General features: G+C 21.9%; 1 protein-coding gene across 5 annotated transcripts in view; it reads left to right on the forward strand.

Moving 5' to 3' along the window:
* The window catches only part of LOC122498264, a 191,129-nt gene that overhangs the window by 75,796 nt on the left and 96,637 nt on the right, over window positions 1–18,696 (forward strand). For all 5 annotated transcript variants that reach the window (XM_043605921.1, XM_043605925.1, XM_043605922.1 and 2 more), the window contains one exon: window positions 15,763–15,862. In XM_043605921.1, coding sequence (XP_043461856.1) covers window positions 15,802–15,862 — 61 coding nt within the window. In that variant the 5' untranslated portion in view covers window positions 15,763–15,801. The remainder of the gene's footprint in view (window positions 1–15,762; window positions 15,863–18,696) is intronic.

Genomic DNA, 18,696 nt, shown 5'->3' on the forward strand with positions numbered 1-18,696 from the left:
TTTTTTGAATTTTTTAATAAATATTTTAATTTTAACTAATAGACGTATAAAAAAATTATTTATTTACTATAGTAAATAAATAATTTTTTTTAAATTAATTAATTAATTAATTAATTAATTATTTAATAATAATAATTTAATATTACTCTCATTGGTAAACTTTTATCACTATTATTCTTTAAGACAAAGAGTAATTTCACACGTGGAGGAAATTTTTTTAATTGAAGAAAAAAATTCAGTTTTTTTTATCTGCGAGTAATTTTTTTCTTCTTCTTATATTTCGAGAGGACTTTTACATCTATGCACATGGTATTTTACGTGAAATAAAAATTTTTTTTTTAACAAAACTTTATAATTAGTCATCTATTTTTTCTCCATATTTTTCTCGTCTTTCAAAAAAAAAATATTATGTACGGAAAAAATGTAGCAAGTTTTACAATTTACAAAAACTTGTCAGGAATTTCCCTGAAAAAAGTTTCTATTTTTAATGTTTTCAGTGCAAAGTTTACTATTTATTATTATTTTATTTTATATAAAAATCTTATTATTAGGTATTATTATTATTATTAATTATTCAAGTATTAAAATATATGTAAATATATCTGGAAAATAATTTAAATTGAATTTCGTCAATACTTAAGGAAATTTGAACTATTATGACGTCACAGCTTTAGAATGCTTTGCACAAACTGTGACGCCATAATAGTTAAAATGTCCTTAAAAAATAATAAATAATAATAAAAGTAATGAGAATGTAAAAACATTTAGAAAATACAAGAAATTTGAAATTATTTTAAAAAATTAATAAAAGAAATAATAATAATAATAATAATAATAATAATAATAATAATAATAATAATAATAATAAAAATAAAACTAATAAATTCCGTATAGAATAAATAGTAAACTAGTAAACAATGTCCAGGACCTTAAGAAAAGCAGATTCGCTTTTATTACTGATGATAAAATAAACTCTTAAAAAAAATTCATAAATACTTTCCCCCTTGCTCACAATTTGTATATACATCCTCCAATCGTTTAATCTAAAATCTATACATCGGTCGTAATATTTTTATCACTATTATTTTTTTTTTGTTTTATTTTTCGAAATTTATACCTTCCTCTCATCGAGAATTGGGATTTTTAAAAAACATTTTTCAAACGATTTCAACTGATTCAAATTATTCCGATTTATAAGAACACCACTTGACCTCTTTTGAAATATATATTACCAACCGCAATCTACATATTTATTTTAATATTTTATTTTCATAAAATTCGACCACTTTTTATAATTAGACTTCATGTGTGTGTCTTTATGTAAAAGTTATAAATTCATAATACCGTGAATTAAAAAAATTGATGAATTAGAAGTGACATAATATGAAAAAGTATTTATAATTAAAAAAATTTTTTTCCCAAACGAGAGAAATATTCGAGAGGAGAGAAATTTTATTCAGTATTAAAATAATTTTTTCTTTGCTAAAAACTTTTAGTATTTTTTTTTCTGTGAATTTTATTTGCAGTTTAACGATTATATAATTGTGCACGCGAAATTTTTTTAGTTATAAATAGGTAACAACTGCTACTTTTTTTTTTTTCTCGGTATTAAATATCGATGAAAGTAATCGAGATGGTTGAAGATTACTGGCTTTACGTATTATGTAAGGAATATGTATACTTATAGTCAGCGTCTCGTGAAAAATCTCGCGATAATATGGAAATTATGTTTCCCGACGTCGTAAAAAAATAATATGACCCTAAAAAAGTAGTATGTATACTTAAATTAAAATCATGAAGCTCCTTTTAATTAATTTTAAAATTCTTTATACGGTTGAAGAAAAGAAGAAAAATACAAATAATTCTGTAAATATTTTAGCTTATTAGAATATTATTAAAAATGTATTAATTTTAAATTATATAGGTGTAAAATAATCCGTAATTTAAAATTTAGTATACTTTATTTTATGTTTATTGCATTTTTAATTTTATTGAATTTTTAATTTAAATGAATTTTTTATTTTACTGGATTTTTAATAGTGTTTAAACTTTCAATTTTATTGATGAATTTTTATATTTTATTGTGTTTGCACTTTTAATGAGTATTTAATTTTATTTAACATATCATTTTACTGAAAATTTAATTCTTTTAATTTACAATTTATTTGCATTCCTTATTTTTATTTGAATAATAAATAAATAAATAAATAAATAAAACAGTGAAAAATTCCATAGAAATCAGTCCAATATATCGAAAAAAAATATCTGTGTTTCAATAGTAAATAATATATTTTTATAACTTAGCTGAATTTAAAAGAAATTATAAAATTAATTTTATTTTATGCTAAAAATTTTAGTTTTTAAGTAGTTTTGGTCAATATTAGGTCAGGCACACTGTAATTCAAAATATAATTTTATCCTTAAATAGCAATAATTTTTATATTTTTTCCAAATTTGAAGAAAATTCTACCTAGTCTATATAATTTTATTTGATAATAAAATGTGTAATTTTCAGTAGTTTTGGTCAATATTGTGTCGGACAAACTTAATTTTAAAATACAATTTTATTCCAAAGTATAACAATAATTTTTATATTTATTTAAAATTAGGGAGTTGCAACTAATTCTATTTAATTGTAAAATATTTAGATTTCGCAGTAGTTTTGGTCAATATTCGGTCAGACAGTTTTTAATTAAAAAATATAATTTTAACTGAAATTTGAAATATTATATATATTTATATTTTACACAAATTTTTACAAAATGTAATTAATTATATTCGATATAATAAAATGTCTAATTTTCAGTAGTTTAGGTCAACAATCGATCAGACTGAATCGAATAAAAAATATAATTTTATCTTTCAATCGGTTTATTTTATTCTACATTAGCTAAAGTTGAAAGAAGTTTTAAATAATTTCCTTTTATAATAAAATGTTTTATTTTTAGTAGTTTTGGTCAATATTAGGTCGGTCAAATTTAAATTAAAAGCATTATTTTAACTTTAAGTTGTAATATATTATTTATAATTTATTCAACTTTTTATAATTTGTAAATATTTATATTTGTTAATGAAATTGATAATTTTTAGTAGTTTCGGTCAGCAATCGTTCAGACAATACATCGAATAAAAAATACAATTTTATCTTTCAATCGTTTTATTTTTATTCTACATTAGCTAAATTTAAAAAAAGTCATAATTAATTTTATTTTTATAATAAAATTTTTAGTTTTAAGTAGTTTCGGTCAATATTTGGTAGGACAAACTTAATTAATGGAAGTTGTAACTAATTTTATTTTTATTGTAAAATATTTAGATTTCGAAGTAGTTTTGGTCAGTATTAGGTCAGGCAGATCTAAATTAAAAGTATAATTTTAACTTTAATTTGTTATATATTATTTATAATTTATTTAACTTTTTATAATTTGTAAATATTTATATTTGTTAATGAAATTAGTAATTTTCAGTAGTTTTGGTCAATATTGTGTCGGACAAACTTAATTTTAAAGTGTAATTTTATCCTTAAATTGCAATAATTTTTCTATTCGTTTAAAATTAAAGGAAGTTGTAACTAATTCTATTTGATTGTAAAATATTTAGATTTCGCAGTAGTTTTGGTCAATATTCAGTGAGACAGTTTTTAATTAAAAATAACATTTTAACTGCAAATTGTAATAATAATATATTATGTTTATATTTTATACAAATTTTACAAAATGTAATTAATTATATTCGACATAATAAAATGTCTAATTTTCAGTAGTTTAGGTCAACAATTGATCAGATAATAAAGAATAAAAAATATAATATTTTAACTTTCAATACTGTTCTTTTACATTTGTTAAAGTTGAAAGAAGTTATAAATAATTTTCTTTTATAATAAAATGTTTCATTTTCAGTAGTTTTGGTCAATATTAGGACGGGCAAATTTAAATTAAAAATATAATTTTAATTTTAAAAAGTTGCAAAATATTATTTATAATTTGTTTAACTTTTTATAATTTGTAAATATTTATACAAATAAGTATTTACAAATAAATATTTATTTGTCAATGAAATTGATACTTTTCAGTAGTTTTGGTCAATATTGTGTCGGACAAACTTAATTTTAAAGTGTAATTTTATCCTTAAATTGCAATAATTTTTCTATTCGTTTAAAATTAAAGGAAGTTGTAACTAATTCTATTTGATTGTAAAATATTTTGATTTCGCAGTAGTTTTGGTCAATATTCGGTCAGACAGTTTTTAATTAAAAATATAATTTTAACTGCAAATTGGAAGATTATATTAATATTTTACACATTTTTTTTACAAAATGTAATTCCATATAATAAAATGCCTAGTTTTCAGTAGTTTAGGTCAACAATTAATCAGACAATATCGAATAATAAATATAATTTTATCTTTCAATCAGTTTATTGTTTTCTACATTAGCTTAAGTTGAAAGAAGTTATAAATAATTTTCTTTTATAATAAAATTGTTCATTTTCAGTAGTTTTGGTCAATATTGTGTCAGACAAATTTAATGTTAAAGTGCAATTTTTTCCCTAAATTGAAATAATTTTTCTATTTGTTTAAAATTAATGGAAGTTGTGACTAATTAGTCATTTGACTATTTGATTGTAAAATGTTTGAATTTTGTAGTAGTTTTGGTAAATGAGCCGCCGGATCGTAGAAGGGCACGTAAATTTTTCTCGGCCGATTTCTAAGTCCCCTGAACACTCAAAATTCAACTTCTGAATTTCAATATTTTAAATACACATCCTTATAGAAAATTTCATTCCGCATCTTTTTTTCTTATGAAATTTTTTTCTATCTATTTCCGTTTTCGAAATATTTGGGAAAAACTGTTTTTTTGAAAACTGTAAATTTAATGACATTTTTCACTTCAACTCGCGATATTTTAGACAATTTAAAACATTTTTTAATGAAACAAAAAAGAAAATACGTCTTAAGGTATTCTACGAATAATAAAAAAAGAAAAAAGTGGTTTTCTTTATAAACAAAATTGTTATTAATTTTTTTCTTTATTAATGTAAAAATCACGAACTACAATCTTCACGGCTCTCGTTTAACGGGCGAATTTTGAGTAACAGAGAACTTTGAGTGAGAAAGTTGTTCATTATGATCCAAAAAAGTTTTCTGGAAAATCACAGGGCTAATAATTAATTAGTGTTGAAATGGTAAATGTTTAAAGTTGCTAGCAGCAAACGTATAGAACGCGTCACTCGCCACGGTTGCATGGGAGTGTTGTTTCATAGGTTATGGCCAGTGGCGCGTGCTACACGTTTGGCTGCTAGCAACTTTAAACATTTACCATTTCAACACTAATTAATTATTAGCCCTGTGATTTTCCAGAAAACTTTTTTGGATCATAATGAACAACTTTCTCACTGAAAGTTCTCTGTTACTCAAAATTCGCCCGTTAAACGAGAGCCGTGAAGATTGTAGTTCGTGATTTTTACATTAATAAAGAAAAAAATTAATAACAATTTTGTTTATAAAGAAAACCACTTTTTTCTTTTTTTATTATTCGTAGAATACCTTGAGACGTATTTTTTTTTTTGTTTCATTACAAAATGTTTTAAATTGTCTAAAATATCGCGAGTTGAAGTGAAAAATGTCATTAAATTTACAGTTTTCAAAAAAACAGTTTTTCCCAAATATTTCGAAAACGGAAATAGATAGAAAAAAATTTCATAAGAAAAAAAGATGCGGAATGAAATTTTCTATAAGGATGTGTATTTAAAATATTGAAATTCAGAAGTTGAATTTTGAGTGTTCAGGGGACTTAGAAATCGGCCGAGAAAAATTTACGTGCCCTTCTACGATCCGGCGGCTCAAATATTAGGTCGGGCAAATTTAAATTTAAAAGTATAATTTTAACTTTAAGTTGCAATATATTATTTATAATTTATTCAACTTTACATAATTTGTAAATATTTTTATTTGTTAATGAAATTGGGAATTTTCAGTAGTTTAGGTCATCGATCGATGAAATAGTGCATTGAATAAAAAATATAACTTTACCTTTCAATTCTTTTATTTTTTTCTACATTAGCTAAATTTGAAAGAAGTTATAATTAATTTCATTTTTATAATATAATTTTTAGTTTTTAGTAGTTTTGGTCAATATTTGGTAGGACAAACTTAATTTTAAAGTGTGATTTTATCCCTTAATTGCAATAATTTTTTTATTTGTTTAAAATTAAAGGAAGTTGTAACTAATTCTATTTGATTGCAAAATATTTTGACTTCGCAGTAGTTTTGGTCAATATTCGGTCAGACAGTTTTTAATTAAAAATATAATTTTATCTGCAAATTATAATAGTTATATTTTACACAATTTTTTTACAAATTTAATTAATTATATTCGATACAAGAAAAAGCCTAATTCCCAGTAGTTTAGGTTAACAATCGATGAGACTGTATCGATTAAAAATTATAATTTTATCTTTCAATCTGTTTATTTTTTTCTACATATTAGATAAAGTTGTATAAAAAAGTTATAAATAAAATTCTTTTATAATAAAATGTTTCACTTTCAGTAGCTCTGGTCAATATTTGGCGAGACAAACATAATTTTAAAGTAAAATTTTATTCCTAACTCACAATAATTTTTCTATTTGTTTAAAATTAAAGAAGTTGAAATTAATTCTATTTGATTGTTTAATATTTAAATTTCGAAGTAGTTTTGGTCAATATTAGGTCAGACAGTTTAGTTAAAAATATAATTTCAACTTTAGTTTTTAGTAGTTTCGGTCAATATTGTTGGGTCTTTTAATTTTTTTTCTTAATTTACAATTTATTTGCATTCTATATTTTTATTTAAAAAAATAAATTAACAAAACAGAAGTGTAAAATTTTTTATAGATATTTGAAATTATTTTACGGTCCATTAATAGTTCAAACGATCATTATCCCTGTAATTACATAAATGTGTTTTTGTTGACCTTAAAAAAAAAGAAGAATATAGAAGTCTTATTCAGATAATATATTCTTTTTACCTTTATTCAACTGCACGCTTTGAAGATCACTTCTTGGTTTCTGCTGGCTCAAATCCAACTCTCTTGGAAAATACGATGTCTGCACTGACGTTAAGGGCAGAAGCTCGTAAAATTCATGATTGATCTCGCTGTCCAAAGCTATTTAAATGATGAACCATTGATGAAAAATGAAAAAGCAGAGAACGTTTTAAAACTCACGAGCAATTAAAGTGAGAAATTCCGAACTCTATATATGTATATGTATATTGAAAGAGTGCTGGAAAAAAAAGAAGATAGTAAATCCCTTTTAACGCCATTTGATAAAATACCCATATATTCTTGTCAATTAATTATCTCCGTGTGTATAATGTCAAATCGTTAATTAATTTCTCGAAATAAAGCTAAAGAGGTGTTTAATCGGAAATAATAATTGTCAATCTAATTTAATACGGTTAATAAAAAAAAGGAGATAAAAGTTGTTTTGCTTTTACTTCTATACAGATATGTAGTATATAAAGTCCTTTTTTAACGAGCATAATTACCAACTCTTTCAGGTTTTTGATTTCACAAAGAGAATAAATTATAACTGAAAATTGTACTTGACATTTTCAATAATTAAAAGTCCGTTTAAAATTATCTCCCTCTATAGCGAGTATTACAGAATTCAAAAGTTGTTGTATTTTCTTCAAAAATGTTATTAAAATTATTTTAGAATATATTTATTTATTATACTGACTAAAATTAATTTTTACTACTTGAATTTCTTAAGTTACTTATAATTTTCAAAGTAGTGAAAGTCAATTTTTTGTCAGACGCTTTAAATTATTTTAATTTTTTATTTTTTTAGTAGTAGTTTAAAAGATTTTTAGTCAGACTTATTAAAATTATATGAAACTCGTTAGTCTGAAATTATTTTTTACTACTTTGATTTACTTTCGTTACTTAATATTCCGTTGATAGTAAAAAACGATTAATAACTTTTTAGTAAATTTATGGTTAATTGGAAAAAAATTATTTTACAATTAAGTAACAAACTTTTGTATTTTTAAGTAGAAGATGAAAAGTCTTATTTTAAAAATTGATAATTAAAAAGTTATTATTTCAAAAAATGTTTATTAAAATTATGAAAATTATTATTAAAATACAAAGAATTTTAAACTGTAGCATAAGAAATTAATCGGATGGTCGATTTTATCCTAAAATCGTAATAATTTTGTTGTTTTTGACAATTTTAAAAAAGTTGACATTAATTTTAATTGTTAATAAAATGCGTAATTGTCAGTAGTTTTGGTCAATAATGGTTCAGGCAGTAAAAAATTAAAAATATTTATCTTTAAGTCATAATATTTTTTTACGTTAGCTAAACGCTAAAGTTGAAATAAATTGTAACTAATTTTCTTTTACAATTAAATTCTTCGTTATCAGTAGTTTTGGTCAGCAATCGACCAGACAGCATCGAATGACAACTATAATTTTATCTTTCAATTGTTTTATTTTTTTACATTAGCTAAAGTTGAAAAAAGTTACAATTAATTTCATTTTTATAATCAAATATCTAGTTTTCAGTAGTTTTGGTCAATATTAGGTCGGACAGCCTCAATCGTAATAATTTTTTATATTTGTTGAAAATTAAAGAGATAGTTGTAACTATTTCTATTTAATAACAAAATATTTAGATTTCGCAGTAGTTTTTGTCAAAATTAGGTCAGACAGTTTTTTATTGAAAATATAATTTTAACTGAAAATTGTACCTAATATTATACCTAAAATTAAAAATTGTAAAAAATGAAATTCAAAAATGAATACAAACTATAAAATTCAAAAATGAAATTAGAATTTAAAATTAAAAAAATTTTAGCACAAAAAAATAATTCTAAGAAAATTAGAAATGAAATTAAACAATGATATTAAAATCGAAAATAAAAAAAATTGTAATACCAAAAAATCACACTCTAAAGTTGTTTTTTGTTTATATTTTTGTTTTTTCTCTCTTCAGATAGATTGTATATTATACTATTATGTTATAATTATTTTTATTTTATAATTTATTCAATTAATTCAAAATTGTAATGACAAATAGAAATCATCAGAATTTTTTCACTTCATTTCCTTAAAGGACTCAAATTTTGTTAAATATTATGTTTTGTCAAATTGAAATTATGCAGATTTTTGTTCTTTACTTCTAAGCAGATTTAGAAAAATTTTAAAAAACTGTGATTAAGAAATAGAAAATTTATTTATTTTGCATTATTTTTGTTTATGAATCACAATTTTTATAACAAAATTATTATTTTGTTTTAGGAAAAGAAGAATAATATTTGCACAATTTCTATTTTTAATCTTATTTTTGGAACAGGATTTTCCATAGAAATGAAGACATTCAAAAATTTCAAATTCAAACCTTTTTGAAATTAAACAACTTATAAAAAAATTGTTATAAAACATGACCAAGTTATAAAATCATTATTTTATATTATAAGAATATTGTTACTGTAACTTCATCAAAATTATTTTCATCATTTTAATTCAATTATTATTTTCTAGAATTTAAATTATTTTTATGAAAATAATTGAATTCTTTAAAAGATTTTTTTTATTTTTAAAAATAATTGAATTCCTGTGAAATTTTTATTATTTATGAAAATAATTAAATGTTTGCATACAATTTTATTAAAATTTTTTTTAAATAATTTAATTCTTTTTTGAGAAATTTTATTAAAATAGTAGATATTGAAAATAATTGAAATTAGGACAAGAATTTTCTTAAAATTTTTAAAAATAATTGAACTTTGAAGAAGAATTTCGTTATTTATAAAGATAATTGGTATTTTTACGAGGATTTTTTTTCAAATTTTGAACATGGTTGAATTTTATTTTTTTTTGAAAATAATTGAATTTTTGCAACTATTTGTAATTTCTCCAAAATTGAATTTTTTTTAGTGTTTTCAACAAAAATTTAAATTAGAAAATTTTTAAATTCTATTATTATTATTATTATTCTTATATTTTTCTTTCTTCTTTATAAACAGAACTTGTTGAAAAAATAAATAGTTTTGCTATTCCGATAAATTTTCCAGCAATAAAAAAAAATTATTTATCCACTCAATTTGTCAGATTAAAAATAATCATCCACTCTGATGTATTATAAAAGAAAAATAACTAAATTTAATTAAATGGATAAATATTTGTAAAAGAACTTTGGCGCAAAGCAAAAAAATGTGAGAACAAAAAAAAACATTCAAATTCCAGAATTCACAAGTTCTTGCACTTTGCTTTTATACGTTAGAAGCGATTTTACCTGGAGAAGCTGTGATAATTGCTTTTCCAATACTTCTCAATACAAAATGGCAATTTTATATAGAAGAACGAAAAACACACTCCAGGAAAGAAAAGAAATTACAATTTAAGGAAGAAAATAAAAGTTTCCTCTCATGGTCGAAAGTAATGGTGAAAAAGTTTAATTGGAAAAAGATTTTCGAGCGCGTGAATATATATGCGCATTATATTCTCACTTTTTCTTCTTTTATTTTGCATCTTTTCATTCGTATAAATTTCAGCGTTAATATTTAGTTTAGAAATTCTCTATTATTCGAGAGATAGAATTGTTTATAATTAACACAAAACTATTTTATCATTTTACGATGAAGTGTATAAACTATAGAGAGATAAATTCCTATAAGAATAGCCCTGAAATTTTAGTACCGCAAAATGTTAGGAATTTCGTTAAGAAATTTATCTCAAAAGTTATTTTTTGAAAATATTTATTTTTTATAAAATTATAATTAAATAGTAAATAAATTAAAATATTTATTTTTTTCTTAATTTTCTAATTATAAATTTTTAAATTAAAAAAAATCAGATTCAAGAATTAAATATAATTATCGTATGTATATTTATTTGCAACTGAACTAAAAGTGCATAATATAATTTATGCTCTTTAAAGCGCTGCGGAAATTTGAAACACGATATTTATTGTGCAAACTTATATTTCACAAAACTTTGGGGGCGATATTCTGTTCATTAAACACATAAAACTCGATCCACTCTATATACATGTTTGAAAATTGCATTACTTTGGAGTAATATTGTTGAATTTTCTAAATAATGCAACATTTCTTTGGTATAAAAGAAAATAATTAGTAAATTTTAGGAAAAGAAATTTTATATTCATGAAACAATAAAAAATAAAATGTTATAAACTATAGAAAAATAAAATAATAAATAATAATAATAAAGTAAAATTGAAAAACGATAGTAAAGAAAGAAATAGAATTAACAAAAATATTAAACTACTAAAACAAAAAAAAATTGATAAAAGCTTTAAAAATTTAAATTTCCATGTGCAGAGAATTTTAAACTTTCAAAAAAAGCTTAAGGGAAACTTTATTCCGTTTATGATTTATCTTCAATGTTTAATATAATGTTTCATGAAAGTTTAATACAGTTTCGTAAAACTTAAATATTTCTTATCTAAAGTTTCTTTCTCTCTAGTTTTTTTTTTGTTTCTATTTCTCCCATTTTTATATATTTTCATACATATTTTTAAAATAGATATACTTTTAAAAAAATTTACTAAATGTTTAACTATAAATTAAGTTTAAATAATAATAGTTTATTTATCTTTAACCGTACTTTCTCATGATATTAGTTAAGTACTACCTAACTGATTATTGACTAAAACTACTGAATATTAGGAATTTTTTTTATCAAAGAAAATTATATTTTTCATTCGATACAGTCTGATCGATTGTTGACAAAAACTACTGAAAATAAGGTATTTAATATTTATTATATCGAATTACATTATGTAAAAAATTGTGTAAAATATAAATATAATATTCCAATTTGCAGTTAAAATTATATTTTTAATTAAAAACTGTCTGACCTAATATTGACCAAAACTACTGCGAAATCAAAATATTTTACAATCAAATAGAATTAGTTACAACTTCCTTTAATTTTAAACAAATAAAAAATTATTGCAATTAAGGGATAAAATCACACTTTAAAATTAAGTTTGTCCTACCAAATATTGACCAAAACTACTAGAAACTAAAAATTATATTATAAAAATGAAATTAATTATAACTTCTTTCAAATTTAGCGAATGTAGAAAAAAATAAAAGAATTGAAAGGTAAAGTTATATTTTTTATTCAATGCACTATTTCATCGATCGATGACCTAAACTACTGAAAATTACCAATTTCATTAACAAATGAAAATATTTACAAATTATAAAAAGTTAAACAAATTATAAATAGTATATTGCAACTTAAAGTTAAAATTATACTTTTAAATTTTAATTTTCCCGACCTAATATTGACCAAAATCACTACAAAATTCAAATATTTTACAATCAAATAGAATTAGTCACAACTTCCTTTAATTTTATACAAATAGAAAAATTATTTCAATTTAGGGAAAAAATTGCACTTTAACATTAAATTTACCTGACACAATATTGACCAAAACTACTGAAAATGAACCATTTTATTATAAAAGAAAATTATTTATAACTTCTTTCAACTTAAGCTAATGTAGAAAAAAATAAACTGATTGAAAGATAAAATTATATTTCTTATTCGATACTGTCTAATTAATTGTTGACCTAAACTACTGAAAACTAGGCATTTTATTATATAGAATTATACATTTTGTAACAAAATGTGTAAAATATAAATATAATCTTCCAATTTGCAGTAAAAATTATATTTTTAATTAAAAACTGTCTAACCGAATATTGACCAAAACTACTCCGAAATCTAAATATTTTACAATCAAATAGAATTAGTTACAACTTCCTTTAATTTTAAACAAATAGAAAAATTATTGCAATTTAGGAATAAAATTTCATTTTAAAATTAAATTTGCCGGACACAATATTGACCAAAACTACTGAAAATTACACATTTCATTATCAAATAAAATTATGTAGGTTAAGTATAATTTTCTTTAAATTTGAAAAAAGTATAAAAACTAATGCGATTTAAGGATAAAATTATATTTTGAATTACAGTTTGTTTGACCCAATATTGACCAAAACTACACTGAAAAAAAAAAGTATTGAACCAAGAAAATTTTTCTTGGTTGAAGCAAATCGTGGGATTGAATACGGCCAAGACTATTAAAGTATTGATTCAAGAAAACGATTTTCTTGACATAGGATATTTGGGAGAAGAACATATATTCTTGATCCAAGAAAATATGGAATTCGACCAAGAAGTTAATCTTCTTATACGAAATATAAAATGTTTTAAATGAATAAAATATTTTCTTGTTCTAAGAATATATATAGATGATTGAATTATTTTATTCGATTCATTCAATGTTTTGTAACGTTCGTTCAAGTAATTCAAGATTAAATGAAGAAAACATTTATTTTGTGAGAAGAACAGATATTCTTGATCCAAGAAAATATGGAATTCTACCAAGAAATTAAGTAGCATGTAAGAAATGCAGAATATATTAATTCAAAATCATTTATGTATCAAATCAAGAAAGTATGTTCTCTGTCCAAGAAAATATTTTCTTGATTTGAGAAAATTTATAGATTTCAATCAAAAAAATACTTTCTCAATACAAGTAAATTATTTACTTAAATTACCCCCCCCCCCCCCTTACCTCCATCCCATCTTTTCTAATACTTAGGTCAAACATTTTTATTATTTAATTAATTAACATTTATATTTTTTATTTAAATAATTAAATAATTATTATTTTACATATATATTTACATTTAATTAATACTTAACACAAATACAACAAATATACCTTGAAAGAAAATTTTCCACGGTCGGAGGAATTGAACTCGGGTTGCACGCACCAGAAGCCGTCACGCTACCACTATGCCATCCTAGCCTCAATGGACAGTTTTCAAAAACTGATATTTAAGTTGCATATACATTTGAAGAAAAATATTTTCTTGGATCAAGAACACCGGCATTGTGTTAAGTAAAAAAAATTTTCAAAGCAAATAAATAAAATGATTCGATTCAAGAAACATGAATTCTCCAGACAATACTTTATTATTTCGCTTAAGAACATGATATTCTAGATTCAATACTTTTTGGTACTTCGGAAAAGTAAAATATTTGGTTGAAATAATTACATATTGAGTTCTGCCAAATACTAAATTGTTAATTCAAGAATTCTGTTCAATGCTAATAATTACTTGACACAAGAAAATGAATTTCTTTCTTCAAATAAATATGGGATTAATTGAATATAATTTTTAATCGACTTGAAACAAATATTTACTTATATTAAGATCTTACACTTAATTGAATTGAATAAATAAAATATTTCATTCCAGAAAATATAACATTCTCGCAAGAAATTAATGATTTTGAAACATGAGAATATAGAAATGCTTCAAGTAAAAGAAATGCTTAGATTAATTAATATTTCTTTGAAACAAAATAATTTTTAATTGAGTTGAAACAATTATTAACTTGTATTAATCTTCCCATTTTCTTGGCTCAAGACTATGGGTGTTGGATGAAATAAATAGTTGCTTTAAAGGAAATAAAAAAATTATTTGACTCAAGATACCAAATGACTCAAGGTAAATTACTTGACGTGAGAACATGATATTCTTGATTCAATACTTTTTCGAGACTTGGCGCATGTAAAACAGTTCGTTTGAAACAGTAAGATATTTACTTATGTCAAACCCATATTTTCTTATTCCAATAACTTTGATCAATGCTCAAAATTACTTGACACAAGAAAATAAATTTCTTCCAATAAGAAAATATGGGTTTGTTTCAAGTAAATCAGGTCAAGAAAATGCATTTACTTGATTCAATGAACTTTTTTTTTCAGTGTACTGAAAACTAAACATTTTAGCATTAAATAATTTACTAGTAGCAAATTAGTTATATAATTTCTTTTAAATTCAATTAACGTATAAAAAATATTACTATTGAAAGAAAGATATTTTTAATTCTATATAATGACTGAATTCTATGAAAATTTTTACTCTTTTTTATTTATTTACTTATTATTCTAATAAAAATAAGGAATGCAAATTAATTGTATGGTAAAACAAATTTGAATTTAAATAAAATAAAAAGTGAAATAAAATTGAAAATACAAAGTAATTCAAAATCTAGTAAAAATAAAAATTTATTGAAATTAAAATTTCAGTAAAATTTAAAATTCGTATTTATTTCTTTTGCTCAACCACATAAGGAATTTTAAAGTTAATTTAAAAAGAGCTTTGAATTTCGAAAAAATTGAATAAAATATAAATATCTATTAAAATTATTTATTTTTCGGTATAATATCATTTTTTTAATTTTGGATTTTAATTTCATTTTTACTTTTATTTTTAATTTTATTAAAATTATTTGTTGCTTGGTATAACCTATTTTTGAATTTAATTTAATTTATTTTTATTTATTTACTAGCTGTCTCTGATGTCCATAATAACTAATCATGTTAACATTTTGAAGTTTTAAGCAATGTACAGACAGACATCTGATTTTATTAATAAGGATTCAAAATCTTATTTTATTGATTAATTATTTTAATATTTATTATAATTATTCAATTTTTGTTGCTGAAATTTTTTTATTTTCATCTTTTAATTTCTCATTGTTTAATTTCATTTCTAATTTTATCAGAATTATTTATTTCTTTGCGCTACAATTTTTTTTTTTTAATTTCATTTTTGAATTTCACTTATTTATTACATTTTTATATAATTTTAATTTGTTATTTTTAATAATTATTAACAGTGTAATAATTATGATGATTTGTTTTAATTTTCAGAGGTTGTCGTCATAACGAGATACCAATGACGGATTGGACATGAGTTGGTCGCCCAGATGGTCGCCATTGCGGGTTCTGATTTTCATTCTTCTCGTCTACAGTGAGTACAAAATTTAATGGTATTAAATTAATTCAATGCGAAACACTAATTAAAAGTTTATAATTAGGCAAATTTAAGTCAATCCTCGTACGAATTAAATTACGTATTAATATAAACGAATGTAAATATTTGTACTCTGCTTAAATAATTGCAAAATTAAGCAAATAACGACTTAATTTAATTAAATACTTACAGTTAAATGTTATTTTTCTATTATTTATATTTTAAACTAAATAGAATAATAATAAATAAATAAAGTTTTATTTATTATTTAGGTACTATATAATAAATTAAATTAAATACACGTTTTAATTTTTCGAAAATAATCGATCATTATCAAAACAACATTTTTCGAGAGAATAAAAAAATAGAGAAAGAAATGAATTATAATTTTTTTTTTTAAGAAACTTAACTTTGGTTATTAACGAACACAATATTTCCACTTAATTTTATTTTTATTGCTTATTGCTTTCATTTCTTTCAACTGATTTCGAGCTTTTATGTCTTTCAACGCTTAAGTTCTCGCTACAAATGCGCACAATAGAATCGTAAAGAAAGAGTAAAGTTTTAATGGTTCAGGTGGAAATCTGAGAAAGTTTTCAAAATGCTTCAGTTGAAAAAAATTAAATTATAACGGATGTATCATAGTTGGAATTTTAATGAAAAATTTATTATTGATCCTCTTTTCTTTACAGTATCGTATTATATTTTTGTTTCTAAATGAAAAAAAAAGTTATTTACACATTATTTATTATTAACAAATTGATTAAAAAATAAATAAAAATAAGAAGGCAAAACAAAAGGAAAAATATCAATGAAATTGTAGGAGTTGAATAAAATGAAGGGAGCTTTTATGTATATAATTACGTTACATAAAATTAAAATGAAACGAACTAAGAAATTCAAATTAGAGAAGATAAGAACAGTATTAAAAGAAAATTCTTTTTTATATACGTGATCGTGTGAACAGATATAAAAGTTGCGGCTAAAAACTTTTTAATTCGTCTTTTATCTACTGTGGACGCATCGTCGCATTTCCTATCTTAATTAGCAGTATAACCACAAGTGCAAATCGTCTCAAGAACAAAAACGAATAAAAAATGAATCCGAAGGTGTGAAAAAGAAAAAAATCAGAAAAGAACTTCTATTCAAAAAGTTCTTTCTCGATTTCAACTCCTGAATATTAGAAATTATTTATATAAATAAAAAAAGTTTCACTCGCTATTTTCCCTTTCTTTTTTTTTTAAAAGAACAACCAAACTGTGAAAAAAGACCCAAAAATTCTGAATTTTCTCATGAATTCTGAAAATTAAATTTTTTTCAGTACTTTTAATAAAAATTCTTGACTTTTCCCTGAATTCGCTATGTTAGAATATATGATTATTTCAATTATAATAATAGTAATAATCTATATTCCAATTCATATTTTATTTTTATAAAAAAAAAAAATTAGAATTACAAATTTTTACATTCTATTATTTTTAAAATTGCTAATTTTATTTTTTAAAAAAAAGTGAGTAAGAATTGTTGCTATTAAATATTATAATTATTTAATTTCTACTAATTAATTTGTTAAATTTACTAATTCAAAAGAAACAAGTCATTCACTAAGTTCAAGTTAGTAAATATTTTTACTAATTCGAATGCAAGGAGTAATTTTAATAATATGAAATAATTAAAAAAAAAATAGAGAATATTTATTGAAATAACAGTGATTATAAATTATAATTTTCGGTCGGTAATTAGAAAATGAAAATAAATGTAATTTGAACTGAGGCAATATTTAAAAAGACCCTTGGGACGATGACTGTCACTCAATCAGAATTTTACCGCACTCTCTCTGTGAATCCCTACAAGTTCACTGCACCCATAGGCCACTTTGCCGCTAAACAAGTAAAGTGTAAACGGCGAAGGCAAAGTTTCTTAGCAACTTTTGTCCTAATAGGATTCTCAGGTGCTGTCGGAATAACTGAGTACAAATATCTTACTCGAATTGTTCGCCAGCACCTGGTGTGCCTAAGTCTTTATCCATGAACTACTTTGTCTTCGCTTCCAATTTACATCAAGAAAAATATAGGATAAACTTTTCTCATTAATTGCTCTGAAGATAATTTCCAACTATCATTCATTCATTCATTCATTACTTCTCAATATTTACCTAATTTATATTGTTATACTAATATTAGAGAAGAAAATATTTATTTTCAAATTTCAATGTAGTTGGGCGAAATTCAATTGTGAATATATTGGAAAAATCTGTTTTTGGATTTTTTAAAAATGTATTTAACCTTAAATTTAATATTGAATTTAATATTAAATTGAATTAATATTATTTAAGTAGGTACATAAATATTGAATTAAATATAAAATTAAACTAAATAAATATTTAATTAAACATAAAATTAAATTAAATAAATATTGAATTAAATATAAAATTAAATTAAATAAATATTGAATTAAATATAAAATTAAATTAAATAAATATTGAATTATATATAAAATTAATCTAAATAAATATTGAATTAAATATAAAATTAAACTAAAAGAATGTTTAATTAAATAACAAATTAAACTAAATAACTATTAAATTAAATATCAAATTAAATAAAATAAATATTGAATGAATATTGAAAGAAAGAAATCTTGAATTAAATAAAAATTAAATTAAACAAATATATAATTTCATAATTAGAAAAATTGTCCTGAAACGAAAGTTTTTTCCCTCTAGATTCTTATTTTCCGTTTCGTTCCTAGTATTTTAATTTTTTATACCGGGTGTAATTTTTTTGACCGCAGAGATATAATTTTTGTTGAATGGAGCACAATTTTTTTTC

Source organism: Leptopilina heterotoma, unplaced genomic scaffold (assembly GCF_015476425.1).
Source record: "Leptopilina heterotoma isolate Lh14 unplaced genomic scaffold, ASM1547642v1 Lhet_144, whole genome shotgun sequence".
NCBI lineage: Eukaryota > Metazoa > Arthropoda > Insecta > Hymenoptera > Figitidae > Leptopilina > Leptopilina heterotoma.